General features: G+C 33.3%; 1 protein-coding gene across 1 annotated transcript; it reads right to left on the minus strand.

The window, feature by feature from the left end:
- Positions 1-13,494: 13,494 nt before the first annotated feature.
- LOC132036979 (protein trichome birefringence-like 19) lies at positions 13,495-17,521 on the minus strand. Its single transcript, XM_059427404.1, has 3 exons — positions 17,093-17,521; positions 16,627-16,988; positions 13,495-14,334 (listed from the first exon to the last, which is right to left on the minus strand). The coding sequence occupies exons 1-3, from the start codon at positions 17,415-17,417 to the stop codon at positions 13,564-13,566; spliced, it is 1,458 nt and encodes a 485-aa protein (XP_059283387.1). The 5' UTR covers positions 17,418-17,521; the 3' UTR covers positions 13,495-13,563.
- Between the last annotated feature and the right edge of the window lie 5,134 nt (positions 17,522-22,655).

Raw genomic sequence — 22,655 nt, forward strand, 5'->3', positions numbered from 1 at the left:
GCATCTTTGTTAGAAGATATTGAACATAATAGTATTCGATCTAGTCTACCTAGATCTATGTCTTCTTGTAGATCTTATATATCTCCTGTTGATTATATTTTGCAATCGCCATCAAGAGCATCTACTTCTCAAATAAGAGATACTGATTCTAATAGGATCAGTAATTTGAAAATTAACCAGGATAATATTGTAATTGGTATTAAAGACCCAGAATTAACTGAGTCAGACATGGATTTTTCAAGTATTTGATGGATCAAGTCCAAAAAATTGATTTTAGTCGGGGATCACCCGCAAGATTACAAATCAGTAAAGAGTTATATACTCCCAAATGGGAACCATTTAGAAAATGGTTTTTTGAAAGTTTTAAACCTGAGGAAACAATAATTTTTCAAGATGAATTTTATAAAGATCTTTCCACAGCAAATAAGATTATATCTTTTGTGCCTTGATTTATGGCAAAATATCTTGCTAATTATATTTCTGTTCTCGAAAGGGATTATAAATTGACTAGTGGAGAAGTCATTCATACTGTATTTCCTCCACAACAGTCTTTTCAAATAGGCAAAGATGATAAAACTTTGCATTTCGCAGCATTTTCAAAATTAATTGAAAGCGATAGTTTACCTGTCATAACTAAATATATTAATAATATGGTTAGACAGCAAAATTATTCTAATATTTATATGAATATTTTAGGTGAACAAATATTTTCACTACATGAAAAAGTTGATAAACTTTTAACTTGTCTTAATAAGACTTCTACTTCTGATAAGGAAAAACAGAAGGAAGTTGTGGCTACTCCAAGCATATAGCCTCCTCCTAAGATTCATGAATTTAAATTGAAACCTTTATCAGAATTAGAAAAACTTTTTGATGAAAAATTTAAAGGTTTAAAGATCAATCCTTTAATAGCAGAGGATGATACATATTTGTCTGATATTGATTATAAGGCTCGCATAGCATCAGCTATTACTAAAATTGATGAATATTATGCTGTTAAGCCTACCCAGAGGATGTACTATTATCCTCGCCCAACTCCTCAAAGACGTTTTATTCGAGGAGCATGAACATGTTATTTCCAACAGTTATAGTGGTAAGGAAATTTATGAATGGAATATGGACGGTTATAGTGAATGTCAGATTTATTGTACCATTCATAGGATGTTAATGTACAACACTATCTGCAAAGTTCATAAAAATTTTGAAAGGGTTATTGCAGATATGATTATAGCTGGTTTCCTTTGGCCAATTAAAAGGTTGGTGGGATAATTATTTAACCCTAACACAGCGTCATTCAATTCTAACCGCTGTTAAACAAGAAGGTGACAATCACGCACGCGTTGCTAATGCGCTTTTTATACACTAGTTCTTAATATTGTTGAACATTTTTCAAGAAGATGGACAGATAATAGTGAATCTATTCGTACCATGCTTTAAAACCTTAGATGTAAGACCCTAACCTCATTTAGTGGTATAAAGATGTTTTTTTCTTTGGAGGGTCGTGGAATTACTAGAGTAATGACTCTCGGAAGTCCAAATTTATAGATGGACTCCTCCTCTTTTTGCAAAAGAGTTAGAAAAGCTCTTAGGAAAGGGGAAAGAAGTATTGATTATAATTCTTATACTTATGATAAATTAATTGGTACTTGTATGCAGGAAGGATTAGCCTTATGTAATGAAATTAGGCTCAATCAGCAAATCAAGCGTCATGGTCTTAATGAAAGACAACAATTAGGAGAATTTTGTGGACAGTTCGGTATGGAGGTTCCACAATCTTCTAAGAAGCCTCATAGGCATAAGAAGAAACATAGAGACTTCCAACAATGGAAGGAGAAGCGCTTGTAGAAAAAAGCTAGGCGTAAAAAGACTTTTAAAGAAAGAAAGAGTTTTATTAAATCCAAGAACCCAAAAGCCTGTTATAAGTGTGGCAGAGTAGGTCATTATTATAAGAATTGTAAGGTTAAGGAAAAGATTAAGGCCCTTAACATAGATGATGACCTTAGAGAATCTTTATATAAAATTTTGTTAAATTCAGACCCAGAACCGAGGATGATTCTGGAAAAGAGAGTGATAGTTCTTCTAACCCCTCTTCAAATGAAGATATAAGGGTATTAGATGAAGAGAGTTATATCTCAACCAGTTCAGACGATGAGTGTCAACCATGCCAAATAGGGCAACCTTGTGTTAAAACTAAGGAAGATGATGAGTTTTATAAACTTATTTCCCAGTTTTAGTGAATGTAGTATTCATGTTTTAGATGGTAATAGCCTTGTTGACCTCCTTAAGCATTTTAAGGATCCGAATCTTAGGTCTCAAATTATAGATCAAATAGGTTCCAAACAGCACCCCAAGAAGAACCAACTGCTGTAGAAATAAGAGAACTTACAGGACCTTATACTATGGCTGAAGTTAGAAAACTTCTCCAAGAACGCCGGAATATCATAAGTACACCGGCAACCACCCAAGATTTAGAAAGAGAGGTTCATAACCTTAAGGAAGAAATTTCCACCCTTAAGAGACACTAAACCACTCTAGATCATAGAGTCTCGCAACTAGAGGGAAAAGGAAAGCAAGTCATAGAAACACCAGTTTATAACACCATAGAAGACCTACCAGTTGATAACACCGTAGAAACTGTGGCTACGGAACAAGAAGGAAGTAGTGGAAATCCTAGTTCCAGTTTTTTGACAAAATTAGACATTATTACTTCTTTTAAATTTTTTATAAAAATTACTCTTTTAATTGATTATAATTTCAAAAAAGAATTTACTGCTCTAGTTGATAGTGGAGCTAATTTAAGCTATATTCAAGAAGGATTAATTCCTTCAAAATATTTTCAAAAACTACTCATAGTTTACGGTCCGCTAGTGGCCAAAAAATGCGTATTACTTATAAATTACCCAAAGCTTATATTTGCCAAGACAAAGTATGTATCCCTGACAATTTGTCTTTGGTAAAAAATATTTCTAACCAAGTCATTTTGGGTACACCATTCATCCATAAATTATTTCCTATTCAGTGGATGGATGATAAAGGTTTTATAGGAACCTATGAAGAAAAACGGGTTAAATTCCAGTTTATAACTGAACATTTTTCAAGGATTTTAAATGAAATTAAAGATAGATTGATGAATAAATATCAACAAATTAATTGTCTTAAACAAGAAATTTATACTCTTCAAATTGAAGATATTTTGCAAAATCCTAAATTACAGGGAAAAATTGATTTTATAAAAAACCAATTTTCTTTGCAAATTTGCAGTGATCATCCTAATGCTTTTTGGGACAGGAAAAGACACATTGTCACTCTTCCATATGTAGAATCTTTTTCTGAAAATAATATTCCTACTAAAGCAAGACCATGTCAAATGAATTCCGAATATTTTGAATTATGCAAAAAAGAGATTCTTCTCTTTTACAAAAAGGTCTTATAAGATCTTCGAAATCTCCATGGTCATGCACAGCTTTTTATGTTAATAAACATGCTGAACTGGAACGAGGAGTTTCAAGATTGGTAATAAATTATAAACCTCTTAATAAAGTTTTAAAATGGATTCGATATCCAATCCCCAATAAAAAGGATTTATTGGATCGTCTTTATAATACGATTATATTTTCTAAATTTGATTTAAAATCAGGTTATTGGCAAATCCAAATTGCCGAAGCAGATAAATATAAAACTGCTTTTAATGTTCTAATTGGACAATTTGAATGGAGTGTTATGCCTTTTGGGCTAAAGAATGGCCCTTCAGAATTTCAAAAAATTATGAATGATATTTTTATGGATTATAGCAATTTTATCATTGTTTATATTGATGATATTTTAGTATTTTCAAATACTATTGAAATGCATTTCAAACATCTTGATATATTCAAGAAAATTATTATTCAAAATTGTTTGGTTATATCTAAACCAAAGATGTCTCTTTTTCAAACAAAAGTCAGATTTTTGGGTCATAATATTGAAAAAGGAAAAATTATTTCTATCAATAGAAGTATTGAATTTGCTTCTAAATTCCCTGATACTATTACTGATAAAACTCAACTTCAAAGGTTTCTTGGAAGTTTAAATTATATTTCACCATTTTATAAAGATTTAGCAAAAGATACGTCTATTTTATATGATAGATTAAAGAAAATTCCAAAGCCTTGGACTGATGCCCATACGCAAGCAGTTCAAAAAATCAAGGGGAAAGTTAATAATTTTCCTTGTCTTACTTTAGCCAATCCTAACTGGCAAATAATTATTGAGACTGATGCCTCTGATATTGACTATGGAGGAATTCTTAAGCAACTTTCTCCAAATGATAAACAAGAATATTTAGTCCAATTCTATTCGGGCAAATGGAATAATAGTCAAAAGAATTATGCTACTATAGCAAAAGAAATTCTTGCTATAGTTAAGTGTGTTCTTAAATTTCAAGGTGATTTATATAACCAAAAGTTTTTAATAAAAACTGATTGCCAAGCGGCTAAGTTTATGTTTAATAAAGATTGCAAACATGACGTTTCCAAACAAATGTTTGACAGATGGCAAGCTCTTTTAGCACTATTTGATTTTGAGATACATTATAAAAAAAGGATCAGATAATAGTCTCCCTTATTTTCTCATTAGAGAATATTTAAGTTCATCGTGTCATTTTCTCATTTGCAGGATGAGGCCCACATTGACACCTCCCTCTAATAGAGGAAGGGGAAGAGGACAAAAAGGAACGGGCAGAGGCACTGTTCTTGCCCAAATGGGTAACAAAAGGCTAATAGCCGACAATATTGCAGAAACTTCTGGTAATACCCAGAAACAAATCACTTATGCTGAATATCTTGCTTTCATAGAAGCACAGAAAAAAGGGGATAATATGCCTCCATCATATTCCAGTGCTCTCGCAGCTGATGATAATGAGGACACTGATTCATACAAAGAAAATATTCATCGCGAGTTAATAATTCTCCTTGAAAATGATGATCTCCAATGGAAAGATGAACTTTGGAAAATAATGCAAAGATATTTTGATACAGCGTCATACGCTACTCCGACTTATAAATATCGGATGAATTATGAAATGATCCTTTCATATACAGGGTCAGCTGAATTCCAGCATTTTTATCCTGCTAATAGCAAAAAGATTTATAACTTTTCAAAAATTATCATAAAAAAGATATTTTCTCCAAATGAATGGGGAATAAGTCCATTAAAGGACAGGGATTATATCCACCCAGAACAAAAGGTCCCAGTTAAATTTAATTATTGGGATTATGTTGAAAGTTTTAATAAAGCTTTCCTATATGAGAATCCTAATAGGAAACACTCATGGTTTATAAAAATCTGTGCCAATGTTTATAAACAGGGCATTCCAAATTGGTTTTATCAATGGTGGATCCATTATGGTCCAACCGTAAAATCTCTACCAGAACCCTTCAAAAGTTTATATAACTGAATGGGTTGATGTTCCTCCAAAAATTATAGATTTGGAAAATAATATCACTTTCTCTGAAGAAATTTCTAATATGTTTTTCTTCATTGAATTTTCAATTCCATGGATAATGAAATGGTCAGTAGAAGTGGGTTATACCCCGCAAAATATGCCTTGCTTAAACATAATTTTTTATACAAAATTTTGGAAAAAATTGATTCAAAAATCAAAGGATGGAACTATCCCAGGACAAGATTTAATAAATCAGATTCAGACTACTATTGCACATTATAAGGACTCCATTAATTCCAGACAAAAGGAAATTCCTAGTCCCTTTGAGCACATTGCTCGAAAAATTCAGATGAAGAAAGGGGCAATTCCCCCAGAACAGCTCATAGCAATATATATGGAGGAATTTAAATCCAATTTAATGTAGCATCTTAATATGGAAGCTATTTATGATACATCAATGGCATCTGTTGGTCATACCACTGATAATGATGATGAAGATGAAAACGAAGACGATAATACTCAAGTTTTAGCAGGAGAATCTCAAAGTCCAGATAATACCAAAGATTTTTCACAATTTGTGGCCCAATTCATTGTCCAGACGGAAGAATTTTCCAGCTCTACAAAAGACAAGGGCAAGACACCGATGAGATAATTGGTGGGACCCGCCACTAGGCTGCTACTTTAATAAAGAGTAATTTGCTTTTATAAAGCAACTTTAATTATTTGTATTGTACTAATTATGTTTTTACTTTTGGTCACTTTTGGCCACTTTTACTTTTTACTTTTACTTTTACTTTTATCTGGCCATGATGTTGTCGGCCATTTTAATTTTGTTGTTTAGTGTGCTTGATCCGTTATATAAGGATCATTCTTCTTAGGAAGAGGCAAGTCTTGAATCCCCCAAGCACAAGCCTTCGACCCCCCCCCCCCCCCCCCCCCCCCCCCCCCGGGTAAAAATCTTCCTTCATAAATAAAAGTTTGTTCTTATAAATTCCTTTTATGCTGAGCACAACCTTCATCTTTAAGGTATAACATTTTTATTTTTCTTTTTAAATTTTATTTAAATCAGTTTATGTTTAGCCTTATAGGCTAAATACTCCATTGAATTACGTCACACTAGACTACTACGATCATGGTAATAATGCTTTAATGTATCATGATCATGCCAAAACATGATGTTCAAGGTTAGGTAGAGACTGACCCAAGCGGACTGTTCATAACCAGGCGGTGGTCCTGTTGTTAGCCCGCTTAGCCGAGGATGGCGTTTTAGGGCGTTTGTTGGACTTGTTCTGGTAGGAACAACCCCAACGCCAGGGTTAGTAACCTAGTAAAACTGTTGTTACCTAGATGGCATCATGCGGCGGCACGATCCTGCTGTTTTATGAATAATAATAAGAATAATCAACAACAACAACAACAATGAAAACTAAGGTATTTAATTTATCACTAATTTAGGAGCCCACAGAAATAAATTGGAAGAAAGGAGGAAAAAAATTAGGTGTTAACAGCGTTTATTTTTTAACCCAAATAAATGATAGTAATGGTGAGTATGATTTTGGTAGGTGAAAAATCGGTGCGTCTTAAATTATTTACTGTCCTCGCTTCCTAAAGCTCTTACCATAATTATGGGTAAATTTAATAAGTGGTCGCATACTTATGATATTTTTCACCAAAGTCATATAACTATATTTTCTAACAGAAAAATTACAAAACTTTCACTGTACTAACTCAAAAGTCAAATAATTATGTTTTTCTAACAGAAAATTTATGAAACTGTCACCCTACTAACACAAAAGTCACAATTATCGGAAATTCTAACGATAAGTTTTTACTCTATATTAATTATTATTTTATTTTTAACTAAATACGGACCAACTAAAAGAGGACCAACCTGAAATGACCAGACACGACCCGACACAATTTTTGAGGAATGTAGTGTGTGTGTATTGAAAAGCGTTATATTTTATTGGATAGTTTAGAAATTGAATTTTATGGAGTAATAGTTACTACAACAAGTTATCAGTGCACTAGAAATTAAAATCATGTGATATTTAAATTCTTTCCAATCCATTAACTCTTTTAGTTGTTAGAAAGATTAGAGTTGATTTGTTCGAGTATTTTGCATGCGATTCTGAGGAAAAGAAAAAGAGGAAAGAAAATGTATGGATAAGGAGATAGATATTTAGAATCAGAGAGCTCAGGAGACAATAAGCATTACATGCATGTATTTTTTTTAAATTTGGAAAATTTTTGGACGATGATTTTCAAAGAATGTGTAGAATACGTCATTTGAACACGTACGAAGGTGGTAAAAAATTGGTGAAAGGTTAGAAAATTGGGTAGGATCGATCCTCTTTTAATTGGTCTGTAATTAAATTAATAATTAAAAAAAAAAGTTAAAATGTTGTAAAAAATTATCATTCATCGGAAGGTTGAGTTTTCCGACAATCGTAACTTTTGTATTAGTAAAATTTTGTGATTTTTTGTTAGAAAACATAATTATGTGACTTTTTTCATTAGTAGGGTGAAACTTGATAACACAATATACTAAAGTTTTAAGTTGAAAAATTAAATTTCAAAACACGTTATCCTGAAGTTTGAGGAAGTGAAGAAGAAAAAGAACCAACATTTTCCTGCTTTAGTTAAATATTGTAAATAATTTATAAGCGTGGGATAAAACTTAAACGACGGCCCTAGAAAAGTAATGTTTACCCAGGTGACGTTCCCACTATAAATCAATACAAAAAATAGGACTCTGTTTTACATGTATCTCCGATAGATTAATTCATTACTTGTTATAAAGTAATAAAGCAAGAACAATAATATTTGGAGAGAAGGAGAGAAGAGAGGAGAATTCTTTTATTTCTCTTGAGGGATTTATTTACAATGAAGGAGAACCTCTATATTTATAGGGAAAAAGTGACTTGATCCCAAAGTCACTAACCCTAATATTTCTCCTAAAGATAGACATCCATAATAATAAATAATATTTATAACACTCCCCCTCTATTTGATAGATAATGTGCCTTGTTAAAACCTTACTAAAAAAAATCCAGTGGGAAAAATTTTAGTGAAGAAAAAAGAGTACACAATTCTAATAATACACCATTTGGTTGCCTCATTAAAAACCTTACAAGGGAAAACCCAATGGGATAAAAATCTGGATAGAGAAAAAGAGTATAACGCGTATTAACTCTCCCTGATGAGAACTTCAATCCAAAAACTTGAATCTTCTCATCTCAATCTTGTACACCATCTTCTCGAAAGTTGCAGTTGGTAGAGACTTGGTGAATAATTCAGTCATACTATCGCTCGAACAAATCTCTTGCACGTTGATATCACTATTCTTCTGGAGCTCGTGTGTGAAGAACAACTTTGGTGAAAGATGTCTTGTGCTTTTATGAATCCTCTCTTTAGTTGGGCTAGGTATGCTGCTGCATCTTCAGTCTTTGGATAGAACTTGCTTAACTTAATTCATATAAGAATTATGAACAAATTTCTACAACTTGTATATGCTTCAGGCATTTAAAATTCTTCAGAAATTTTTATATAATTTTGTCAAGTAATTCATATAGGCTGTGACAACATCATTTCTATTTAAATATGTGACATCTTCTGGTGTCTGGACAGCAGGTCCAATAAGCTTTACGCTTACAAAGATGCGTCATTTCACTTGATAATAATTTCTATGTTAGCATGCTTTAATAGACGTAGAATTTAGATCCTCACAATCTTTTACAATATTGCGCTATATTATACAAAAGATATCGTCGACGATATATCATGTATCGGTTCGCAATGTGACATAACTTATTGAGATCTCATCACTTCCATTATTTTTAGGTACCTAACCTCTCATGAGGATTCATGAAGTGTTATGTCGTAGGCTCTTCAAGAGCACATTGCCTCCTTATAATGATCATTGATCATTTGTTCCACTTTCTTTTCGATGATTATTGCGTTTGTAACCGATTAGTCTACCACGCTTCATGCATCGTAGACTCGTCCTTCGGGGACATGAATTTAATAGGAGCATTTTGCGGTACTGAAACTAGAAATTAATTTTGGGTCGGCAAATGCTTCTAGCATTTGAGTTGAATTATCTTTTGAATGAGGATCATACTAATGATAATTCATAACATATTCCACCGTTTATTCTCTCCCTCTTATGTTAGAAAAACTAACATATATCCCATCTTATTTGGAGGAATCCATCTTTGTGCATCATGGTGCATTAATTAATATGTACCACACATAAAAAAAAACTGTTAGATGAAAATATCAGGTTCCTAACCTTGAACCAATTGTGAGGGGAGAATTTATCATAATTTATTGGTCTGAAGCATACAAGTGATGTTGTACACAATATATAATATCTAAGACCAACACATGAAGCTTTGTTCTCATAAGCAATGGTTTAGCTATTTATCAGAGGCATGCAACGCCAAACCAGCTTGGATATAAACTAGTAGTAACAAGATGAATTATCTTGATTACATAATCTGAAAATTGTGCTCTCAACTCAATCATTTTGAGCAAGTAACTTTGCATAGGTCAAACGACAGGTTGACAATAAATGCACATGTGACTGTCTCATCGATGCATCTATTTAAGATATCACATAACAGGTGAACGGGCCCATATCCACGTTTTATATTTTTCCAGAATTTAGGGAATTCAATCCCAATATTAATTAGCTGATATAATCAACTTATCATGAGAACAAGCAACACAAATAAATTCTTAAAGAATCTTCTAGTTCTTCTATGTCGAATACTTAATATGCACATCATATTTGAATCGGGATGGCCACATTGCCCATGCCAACTGATAAAATGATTTATATTAGTAAACTCCAAGTTTACATGACATGTGCTATCAGTAAACTTCTGGTTTACTATGACATAAGTTTTATATCAACATAAACTTCTAGTTTATTGTGCATGCGATTCATCATAACAACTTCGTATATTACAATCTAGAACAAATTACAAAAAAGTATATAAGCTCTTCAGGAGCCTTCAATTTATTCTCCATAATCACATATTGTTTGGACACTACTAGTGCCATGATCTTCTAGATAAATATTTAGCTATTCTGGAGCCCTTAATTGATTTTGTATTATCAAATATTACCTTGACATGTTTGGTATCATGACCAAAAACATTGCAACCAAATGAATATTTAAAGACATTCTTAAATTCATACATGACAAAAAATAAATATTAAGTAATACAGTATGTGATACTTCTATCATCGACGTCTATGGTAAATATCTCCTTCAGGGAGAATACCCATTATCATATTCATATGATCCACCTCAACAACACTTTAAAGGTCAAGTGCGCCTCCACTTTGTACTCCTTTCTTTTGATGGAGGATTTATATAATTTATCAACTTAGGTCGCACGACAACCGCGTGCCCCACGATATTTCGTACCACATTGAGGCAAAAATTACCTTCACCTTTTGAAGGATCATTTTGAGAACCCATAGTGTTCTTTCTTTTATAATTACCACAATGATGCCTATTATTTTGTCCATTGTCGCGTCCACGTTCATTCATACGGACACAATAATTATTTTATCATCTTTCAGACTTATCATATACTGCTACCACCTTCACTTCAAGGAATGGAGCAAATTCAGTGGAACGGACTTCATAATTTTTTTTCATCAAAAGTATCTATTATTTTGCCTCGATCATCATTATATCATCACTATGTTGCATTGGAACTCAAACGCTATGCCTTACCCATATAAAGATGTGTTAGACCATAATTTGCTTGGACTTGAACCCAACATCTTATCATCATGGTGCACCAGGACTCGAACCCGATGTCTTATCCTCTTGGTGCAATGGACTTGAATCCACCGTCTTACCCTCAACCAATGACATAATAAATCAAAGTGTACCGAGACTTACCCTTGAGTCTTTAAGTAAATTACCACCGGTTGTGATGCATAAATAAATTTTGATTATAACGAGGCTTATAAAACATAATCAGTTATCATGTTCCCCTGAATAGTAGTAATTAGTTCTTTCCCAAAACCTAAAATCTCACAAATTAGGTCTTTTAAAGCAAGTTAAATAATGTAATGATAGACATAATCCTAAATTCACAATTTACCATCACCAAGGATAATGAATAGTACCTCGAACCATGCATGAATCTGATTAATCCTTTATATAATTCTAGGATCAACAATTGTCAGCACTTAGAATTCATAATCAAGTATATTAAAGGTCACTTGTTAACAGATGTGAAGAGTTAAGTGTGCCATCTTCTCTGCTTTTTTATACCACAAAAATAAAAATCATTAAATTAAAATAGTAAAAGGCTTTGTGGTCATATCCTAATCAAGTTCCAATTTTGATTTCGTAATATTGGATTCACATCCACTGTTTGAGGAATTAAGTTGTGGGCAATTCGCAGAATTGCCTTTTCTTTTGGGGTGGTCTTTAAATTTTCTTTCATATTTGAAATCTTTAAATTTTTGCCTTCGCCTAAAACCCATAGGTTCCGAGGTTCGAACCCACGCGCGGTCAAAATTTTTAAAAAAATTCGCAAGGCGAGTTTAAATTTCGCTATGCCCCCAACGGCATACAACATGAAGGAATTACCAAAGTTATGCGGGACCGGCATACTTATGCCTTATGGGCAGACTTGGCATAAGTATGCCGGGTCCGACATAACTTTGATAATTCCTTCACAAGTTTATGCCGGATCCGGCATAAAAGTTTGCCCATTAAAAGTATGCCCCCACCGGCATAACTTTGTGAAGGAATTACCAAAGTTATGCCGGACCCAGCATACTTATGCCTTATGGGCAGACTTGGCATAAGTATGCCGGGTCCGGCATAACTTTGATAATTCTTTCACAAAGTTATGCCGGGTCCGGCATAAAAGTTTGCCCATTAAAAGTATGCCCCCACCGGCATAACTTTGTGAAGGAATTATCAAAGTTATGCCGGACCCGGCATACTTATGCCAAGTCTGCCCATAAGGCATGAGTATGTCGGGTCCGGCATAAAATTTGTAATTCCTTAACAAAAGTATGTCGGGTCCGGCATACACGCGAACCAAACCTTGTCTTGCGATTTTTTTTTTAATTTATGCTTGAGCGAGGGTTCGAACTCGGGCCTCATGATTTCGGCGCGAAAGCTCAAAGTTGCAATGCCAAGCGCAAAAATTAAAGACCGCAATATGAGGGCATAATTTAAAGACTACAAATATAAGGGGCAAAATTTAAAGAAATCACCCCAAAAGAAGGGCACTCCGCGCAAAAAATTCTTAAGTTGCAGTAGACCAATCATATATGTATAATTCCCTCTTTGTAGCATACATGTTGTATTATATATGCGTCAAGGTATCTAGAAATCTGATTCCTGAAAAACCATAATTCATAAATGATTCCATTTTAAGAGACAGGGAAAACCTAAGTATCACATGGAATTTGAAACTACGTGCATCGTTACCCGAAGATAAGAATCAAACACATAAGAAAATGGAATATACATCCTAAGATTGAAACTTCGCATACTGGAAACAATTCTAATTATATAGAACTTTGTCTACCAAACATATGTAAAAATTCAACATAAGACTTGCATCTTACCGTTTGGAGAGAAGGAGAGAAGAGAGGAAAATTCTTTTATTTCTTTTGAGGGATTTATTTACAATGAAGGAGAACCTCTATATTTATCGGGAAAAAGTGACTTGATCCTAAAGTCACTAACCCTAATATTTCTCCTAAAGATAGACATCCATAATAATAAATAATATTTATAACATTACTAACTTTTTATACATATAAGAGTGGGACTGTATCTAACGCATACATTCATGTGATTTGAATTTGTAGGCTCATACTTTTAATGTACAAGTAGTTGTGTCTGAAAAATATCTGCTTTATGCATAAACCATTGTCAAAATCCAAAAGATAGTCTAAAAGAGAAATTTCTTTAGCAAAAAGGCAATTGAACTTGACTATTACTATCAAATTTTTTCCTTCTTCTAGGGCAATTACCCCTTTTTGTACTACAACGAAGTAACAATTCTGAATAATAATTGAAAAGAAAAGAAATTTCCTTTAGTAAAAATTGTTAATCCAAAAGATAGTAAAGTGCTTACGCAAATTTATCTATCTGTTGCTTCCCTTTTAAACAACTCAATTAAGAAATCACTCCACACATCAATTGGGCCTGGCAAACACCAATGGACACAGTCATTAGACAATGTAACATTTGGATTGGGCCACCGTCCATATTTACTAGGATGACCATCTGGTCTCAACAACATAGGTTGTGTTGCATCAAATAGCCTAAATTTCAAACCTCTATTTTCCCCTTCTTTTTGAGCAACCTTAAGTTCTTGCAATTGAATATTGTAAAACTCCAAGTTATAATCCTCCAACACCTTTTCATTCCTCTTAAATGGAATGGTCCTAACACAATCTCCTCCTTTATCCCAAACCCCACCTTCAAAATGAGATGGTGCAAATGTCCTCAAAAATGTCACACCTTTATAATTTTTCAAGCTATTAATGGCCCGAAAAGCCGTCTGAAAAGCCTTTTGATAGCTGAAAAAAGATGTCAATTGGCTAACATTGGGTTGTGAACAGAAAAGGCAGCCAGTGAGGGTGTGGTTTAAGTAAAATATAGCTGGACGGTTGAACCAGTGGCCAGATGAGATGATCACATAATCGAAATCTTGGATTTTGGTGCTCCAGGCTTCATCAGGTTCATCGAGATATAAATTGAAAGGTTGATATATATTGTTGGGTTCGGTTTTATTTGCTTTTACCAAATAGGGTGCCCAAAATATGGACATGTTGAAGTTGTAATCTCTGTATTCATAGCGTCTGTTTTCTTGGTCTGTCGTGTTTGAAACATCTACGGGGTATAAAACCTGAAACCAAAATTACAATAGAATATTAAATGTATTTTACGAACTACTGTGATAAGGTCATAAGGGTGGAAAAACAAAATTCTTGAAAAAGCAATAGGCTCTTTCATCAAAACATTCAGAAATTGAAAATATAATTAGCCAAGTATTTTGATTATGCTCTTTTCCTAGACGCTTGTTTACCTACGCTTATAAAGAAGGTGAATAAGGCTAATTTCATAATCCATGAGACCAGAGTTACTTTACATTTCGTTTGACCTTTAAAGAGGCTGAAAGAAATGCCACTAAACTGAATATGAGTTTGTAATATAACATGCACAAATTATAGAAGGACCACTTTATTGTGTATCAAAACTAGGAGTTGTCAGTACATATCAAGATCAAAATCGAATACCTTGTGTAGTTGGCAATGGCATGCAACTTGTTGATTTAATTTGGACTGCGACCCTTGGCTAATCTTGCCACAATTTCTAAGTCATGTACATTATGAACTCATTTTGCTATCCATACATATAAACTCATAATATAAACTGGACTTTTTTGTGTTGCCAGAATTTAGATATGTCATTGTTTTTATCATAATAGTACATTTATTACTATATTATATGCTCATCCCTTCTAGCTAAAGAAGTTACAGTGAAAATTGTAAATTATGGAGGCAAAATGCAACTTCAGTTGCTTTTTGTTTTCCTCCTCCTAATTGTTTGAGTTTCCTACTGTTGTCCAGATCTAACTTTTCAAACAGATCAAGTAGAAATACCTGAGGGTAAAGTTTTCACTTAGTGCAAAAAGACATTAGTCAAATATTTCCTTAATCTTTCTTTCTTCCTTTCTTTCTCTTTTAGTAGGTGGGAGTAAAATCATTGAACTTTTTAATTTAAATAAATTTTCCTTTGAATTTTTAATTATGTTTTTTCATAAGGTAGTAATATGTGTATGTAAATTTAAGAGAATGTAATGTAAGGAAATTTGGACAATATACTAGTGAAATGACAATTTTTAGTTTACTAAAAATGTTAGTGAACGAAAGTTTTACTTTACCAAAATTAAAAGTGAATATATCATTAGTGCGTAGATTATAATACTGAATAATTAGGTGTTAGCTAGTGAATCAGTTGTTAGTTTGGTTTGTTCCTAAGCAAAATAGTTATTAAATTACAATTAGGCTACTGTGAGGAAACTTTTCAATTTCGAGTCAATGTGAGGAAACTAATGCAGAAGATAGAAAAGAAAACTAAACATTCTAGATCCGTAATTTACTACGCACATTAATGTTTTTTATGACCTGGAAAGGCATTGTCAACTCTAAAATGTGTCACACAATATTAACGTAGAACTGTAAAGTCAACAAAAAACATATATAGTACAGCAGGCTTGCATGTAGTCTAACCAGACTGTATATTTGACCTTCTAATTATTTTTTGCTGGATTTACGATATACTATATTTAATTACAAAGTTCCAGTCTTCAATTCCCTATTGTCAGCCGTAGAAAAAGGCAAGAATTTGCACATAAGCACTTGAGAATATATGAGACGAAGCTTTGAGATGCAAATTTAATTTAGATCCTCATTGCATGTGAAAACTGAAGTTATGTAATAAAAATTAAGTCTCAGAAGAACAGAAATTAAGAGATAAATGCACTCCAAAATCACGTGGTCGACATTTAATTAATAGTCATTATTGTCAAAGCATGGAAAAATTCTTATAATTAGAAACAATAAAGAAGTTGCGTGAATGAATTGATCTCTCCGTGAGTGGTGTTTGATCGGTCACTAAATTTTAAAGACATACAAAGAATTCAAACGCCCGTTAAAATAAATTTAAAATTTGTGATCTTAAATCTGTCATAGCTATAAAAACATATACTATAATTAAGAGCAGTGATAGAATCAGAAGTTCTAACAAGGAATTTTAAAAAAATGCAAATATCTACACCTAGATTTGTGATCTAAATCGACTTTTTAATTAACTTTGCCACTACATTAGAAATTTTCTTATGTTAAGGGATTCAATAATTCATATATATATGGAAAGAAAATATTTTAATTCTATTTGCGCAATATAATTTTTAGGTGAAATGGATTTAATTAAACATCTTCTTAGTTTTAATTCCATCACTGATTAAAGATAAAACGAAAATTTTAAATTTAAAAGAAGTCGTGAATAGTAAATTAACCAACCGGCCTACCCCCACCAAACCAAATGAAAAGAACAAGACAAAACATAGAAGAAATAATACTCTACAGATTTAGGGTTGTTATTAAAGGACAAAAGATCATGAGAATTAACTTACCTTGGACAAGAGGCATATCAATGATTGCATATGATTTCTTGCAACTGAGTCTCCAACAAAGGCCAGTGATTTTCCCCTAACAAGTTCTAGAAATTGATGTGCCTCAAATTTTGGCAGCTCACATGCATCCGGTTTCCATTTCCAATTCAAGAATCTTCTATCAGGCCTCCCATACTTCATGCAATTTTGATGTTCTTGAATTACAAAGCATGTATTGTTTGTATAATAAGGCCCTTCTATATTTTCAACCCAATCCCCCGAAAACAAATCGCATTTTTCAGTACCATTAGTTCTTGCTTGCAGGGGCGGAGCTAGAGCTTCTTCTACGGGTTCAGTAGAATCCTGTAGCTTTGACTCAAATTCTGTATATGCGTTTAAAAATTCTCTTAATATGTATGAATAATTTATCAAGAACCCAATAAACTGTGTTTTCAAGATTTCAGAACCGATAAACTTAAAATCTTACCTCTGCCACTACTTGCTTGAGGCGCCACCGAATAATTTGAGGCATCACTTTTGGTCAGATTAATTTGTGGTGATGCTGCTATGAGTTTTTCATTTTGTTCTTCTGTACTACTATTATTGGATTGGTGTAATACGTTATCTTGTGAAAGTGGTCCCAAAGAAGAAGAAGAAAGAACTTGTGAGAGTTTTTTATGGTGCATAGAAGGATAGTATATGGGGATGATAGTGAACAAGATAGCAAGGGCAACGAATGGAGCAATTTTTGTAGCATTTTTCTTTCGTGTTTGTAGTTTCCCTAATGATAGCTCAAGATCTTGGAAATTCATGGAGAAAGAAAGAGAGAGAAGAAAGAAAAAGGAAAAGAGATGTGACTTGTGAGTGAAGAAGCGATAGAAGAAAAATAGAACTTTTATGTGTGCATGTTTTGCTAAATGTAATTAACAAATGATGGCCATGCGTTGACTTAGGACTATTAGAAGTGAGGAAATTCGTATAGCCGGCTTCCTTCTAATTATGATAATATCAATATTGTAATTTGTTATTTTCAAAAATACTGCTCTCTTTTATTTTATATGGTGTGTTTAACTTGGAATAAAGTTTACGCAAAAAAAAAAAAAACTTTTGCCACGTATCAATTGCCAAACGTACCATTTAAAACCTGTATTTTAAAATATGTGGCACGACATTTTTGTTAAATTTAAAATTAAAGAGTCTTTAAATGTAGAAAACATATGAACTTTTTTAACAAACAAAAGGAAAGAAGTCATATGAAATAGCGGAACTCACTAAAAAGGCACAGTTCAAAAGTTGTTGGGCATTCAGATCATGCTTTTTTCCTTTTGGGTTAGACAAAGAGATCATATGGGATCTTTTCCTTTCTTTTTGCATGTTTAAACATTAATATTCATTAATTCCATTTCAAATAAGATTAAGTGGAACGAAAAACGTTATTATTCCATTTCTATTATGTAGCTATAGATCAGTTTGAATTTAATTTTTTACACAATTAACAGGGAAGTAAAGAACGTCCAACTTTACAATCATAGTTATTCACTAATTGGAATTATGACTCATAACACTACATGTAATAAAAAGAAAGATTTTTTTTGAATCAATAAAAAGAAAGATTTGAAAGAAGAAAAGCAGAATAAAAGCTAATATACTCCCATTCATGTATTATGTCCTTTGGATTTGTTCCTTTCCGTCTGATCAATCAATTCCTTCAATCGACAATGGGACCGAAAACATTAAAGAATTTCTTCAACAATTTTTTAATTGGATGAAGTAAAATGAATGGTGGAAATCAAGAAAAGAGGCATATATAGGAGGGGTTTTGTTTTTAGGAAAGAGCCATCTGGCCGTGGTCCAGTTAGTGCGTACTGCGTGGTGCACCTATTCAATGAGTTTAAATTTCATATATATATATATATGTGTGTTTTATATTATTAAAATAAGTTATAACATGTTTGGCCAAGCTTTCAAAATCTGCTTATTCTGAAAAGTATTTTTTGTTAGAGGTGCTTTTAGAAAAAGTAATTTTAAAGAGTAGTAATTGTGTTTGACTAATCAATTTGAAAAATAATTTTGCTAATATTAGAACATTACTTTCTGCTTTGTAATATTTCGAAAGTGCTTCTCGGCAAAAGTTACTTGTTTTGGGCAACTTGCACGACTGCCCTTATTTGGGGGTGGTCTTTAATTTTGCCCCTCAAATTGCTGGTCGTTAATTTTTGTCCTTCGCCTAATACCCCGAGGTTCTAGGTTCGAATCCCGACTCAGTAAAAAAAAAATCGCAAGGAAGAGTTTCGTAACAAAATTAGGCCTATTCAGACAAAAGTTAGACCTTAAGGGTTTGCCTTATGGCAAACTTTTGCGGGCAATTCGCGCAGAATGCCCTTATTTTGGGGTGGTCTTTAAATTTTTTCCCATTAAATTGGTGATCTTTAATTTTTGCCCTTGTTTAGAACTCCTTAGTTTCTGGTTCGAACCCCCGCTCAGTCAAAATTTTTTTAAAAAAAATCGCAAGGTAGAGTTTGGATTCTCAAAGCAGAATTTTGCTACCTTCAGGCAGAGTTTGAAACCCTACCTTAAGGTGGAGTTTGCAGTCTGCCTAATCAGGTAGAGTTTTGAGGCAAACTGATACGATCCGAATTGTGAAACACCGAATCAAGCACTCAACACGCGGAAATTAAGATAGATAGAAATTTAGAGATGAGAATAGAAGAAAAGGAAATGAGATTTAGAAGAAAGAAGGGAATTAATCAACTACAATTGTGACTAATCAACATAGGAAAGGAAACCTACACCTATTAATCAACAATATAAGATGAATTCATTTCAAGGAAGAAGAGACTTAAACTCATACATGGAAATCTAATCCTAGATTATCCAAGAGAGATTCAAGATAAAAGTTAATGGATTCCACCCACTAATCCTAATACTAGCTAATCCTAGCTAAACTAGCTCCATATAAGGAGAAAACACACTCATAAGAGTTTCATCATAAATTTCAAGCTCATTGTAAATGAAGACTAAGGAAACTATTTATAGTAAAGCTTAGTACAACAAAGGTCCTAAAGTGGCACTTTGCGGAAATAACCCACATGGGTCCTTCAATGCTTCACAAGCCCATGCTTTGCAATTATAGCCTCGAATTGTACCCTTAGCCTTGTATTGTATTCTTAGCCACAAATTGCACTCCTTAGCAATGAATTGCACTTCTAGCCATGTTTGCACAAGCCCCATAGCTACTATCCATTGAGTATTGTACTGTTTTACTTTAATACTTCATCAAATAACGGATTTAGCTAGAAAATCTCTAGTCCCAAGCTGATCTTTTACTGAATTGCGATCTCTTCATTTCGTTTGGCAGTTCGTTCTTCATGAGCTAGCTTTGGGTTGAGTTAAACCATGGTATCGGAATGGGCCTTCATATCCATGCCCCTTCCAAGCAATCATCCACACCCTTGTGGCTTGCTCTTCAATGGCCTCCAAAGGCCCCATCTTCCTCTTCCAAGGGTGTGTGCCATGGAATTGCACATCCCAAGCTCTAACACGGGTTTTAGCTTTCATAATCGTCCATGAGCTTACTAGGATCATATCATCCTCCACCTTAAGGTAGAGTTTTGCCTTCAAGCATGCCAAAACTCTGCCTGCATGCAAAACTCTATCTGCAGGTAGAGTTTTGCATGTGAGGTAGAGCTTTGCAAACGAGTTTTGCATGCAAAACTCTGCCTTGTGATTTTTTTTTTTTTTTACTGAGTTAGGGTTCGAACCTAGAACCTAGGGATATTAGGCGAAGGATAAAAATTAAAGACCACTAATTTGAGGGGGGGAAAATTAAAGACCAGTGCTTTTGAAGGGTAATCTGCACAAGAAAAAAAATGAACTTTTGCCCAAAATTAGGTCTATTAGGGCAAAAGTTACGCCTTAAGGCAAACTTTTGCCCAAAATTAGGCCTTAAGACGAACCTCTGCCTTAAGGCCTAACTTTTGCCCGAATAGGCCTAATTTTGGGCAAATGTGAGACCTTAAGGCAGAAGTTTCGCAAAAGTCATGCCTTGCGATTTTTTTCTTTTGACTGAGCGGGGGTTCGAACCTAAAATCTCGAAGTATTTTCGGTCACTTTTTTAAGCGAAGGGCAAAAATTAAAGACCAATGCCTTTGAAGGGAAATCCACGCAAAACACTTATTTTTTCTCAAAAACTTGGTCTGACGCCTCAATTTTTTTTAAATAAGCACTTTTTGAAAAGAAAAAATAAGTGAACACTTTTGGCTACTCGAAAACTTAGCCAAATAGGTTATTAATCTACAAGAAATAATTTTTTATATTCAGTTAAATTTCGTTGATAATATAAAGCTTATTCAACTTTCCTAGTTAAATTGCTCATTCAATTAATTATCGATACGTGGTCAAACTTCTTGTATTCCTATAGCTCACTACAAAAGCAAAGAAGCAAAAATGAGCAACGGATAAATTGTATGGCTAAATAACAAAAATCATCGTTAATTCATTAACTACATGCTATTTAGTGATAGATTACTGGAAAAAAAAAATTATAATTAGTTGTAATTTTTTTAATTTTATTTTTGTATAGGCGGAAGAAGCGCAAGGCAAGAGATTGCATCGGTCGACCCATGGTAAATAGTAGGAGTAACACTAACAACTTTCACCTTCTTTTATTCATGTCTTTTTTGAATTCTTTTACAGCTGGATTCATTCAAAGGAGAAAAACGTGGTTTCATTCTCTATAAACAAACAAATTAGGTGGTCCTCTTTGCAAGTTACGATTACCAATTATGCCTTTATTCGTTGCATGAAATGCAACCCTTTTTCATTCATTTTTTCTCTTCTGAATGGTAGAATTTTCTTTAGAACTTTGTAAATGGTCTAAATTTTCTCTTTAGCTACTGTCATTAGCCCATAAGGGTAATTCGAGCCACTTTGATAATGACAAGGGTAGGAACAAACACTTTCTTAACAGAGGGCAAAACCACTCCAATGGTCTAGGGACCTTTTTTAAACCATTATCCTGGTTTAAAATGTCCTGTTATTATGTTTACACTCACTGTCTAAATGAAATAGTGAATACAATGACTTTTCTGTATTCGCAGTAATTTAAGATCTTGAATTGGTATTTATTCAGCTGGTTAGTTCTTGCTTTGCACGTAATTAAAAGAAAAATGGTGATTCGTGATGATGGGGTTGGAGAGATTATATGGTGAGCTTAAAGATGGAAGTAGAAAAAAGTCCCGGAAATGAAGGATTAAGGAGCAGTCAGCAGTTATTGTAACAAACTCTCAATACCATAAATCTTGGAAATGACACTTCAGTTTCATGTTGCCAGCAAAGCACTCTATTTTTATGGCGTATATCACTCGCCAAGATGTCACACTTCATTCACAGTTGTCAAGAACTCCAATACAGTGATCGCTTAATCACGAGTCCTTGGCATTTTGCACCCTTAATGTGTGTTCTGTTTTGTGATTTGCACCCTGTCTTTTTTTTATTATTATTTGACTTCAAATTTTTGCAAAACAATAAAATTACTCTTTTTATAAATAATACATGAGGGCAAAATGGGGAATACAAATAAAAAATCATTAAATAATAAAAAACAAATGATATTCAATCTAAAGAAAGCTTAAACAATTCTTTTTTGTCTCGTTCCACTGCAAATAGGGTACAAGGTAACATCTATTGTTTTTAACTTAAAAAATAGCATAGTTCCACTACATGTCAAGTCTTTAACAAGTCGGAGTATATTTTTTCTTTGCAGAGTAGAAATCAAGTGATGGAGTTAGGAAACAACGACTCAAAAAAAACACAATTGATTCCTTGAGTACTTTTGTTCAGTTTGTTCCAAAGAATGGAACAACATCCTCAAGGGAATTTAGAGATGATGTTTTCATTCTTTAGCTTTCAATTTCACAAATTTATAATTCCACATATTGTTATATCTTTATGCCAATCTAGTCTTCTATCGAATTGATGAATATAATATTTGGAAACTTTGCACTGTGATGTGCAATTAATCCTAGTTTTCATTATGCTTTATTAAATTG

The sequence above is a fragment of the Lycium ferocissimum genome, chromosome 2, assembly GCF_029784015.1.
Source record: "Lycium ferocissimum isolate CSIRO_LF1 chromosome 2, AGI_CSIRO_Lferr_CH_V1, whole genome shotgun sequence".
In the NCBI taxonomy this organism is placed as follows: domain Eukaryota; kingdom Viridiplantae; phylum Streptophyta; class Magnoliopsida; order Solanales; family Solanaceae; genus Lycium; species Lycium ferocissimum.

Coding starts and splice junctions, on each gene's coding strand:
- LOC132036979 (XM_059427404.1), bottom strand. CDS start 17,417: ATGAATTTCCAAGATCTTGAGCTATCATTAGGGAAACTACAAACACGA. Junction 16,989..17,092: donor TCAAGCAAGTAGTGGCAGAG/GTAAGATTTTAA, acceptor ACGCATATACAG/AATTTGAGTCAAAGCTACAG. Junction 14,335..16,626: donor TGATATGCCTCTTGTCCAAG/GTAAGTTAATTC, acceptor TTTTGGTTTCAG/GTTTTATACCCCGTAGATGT.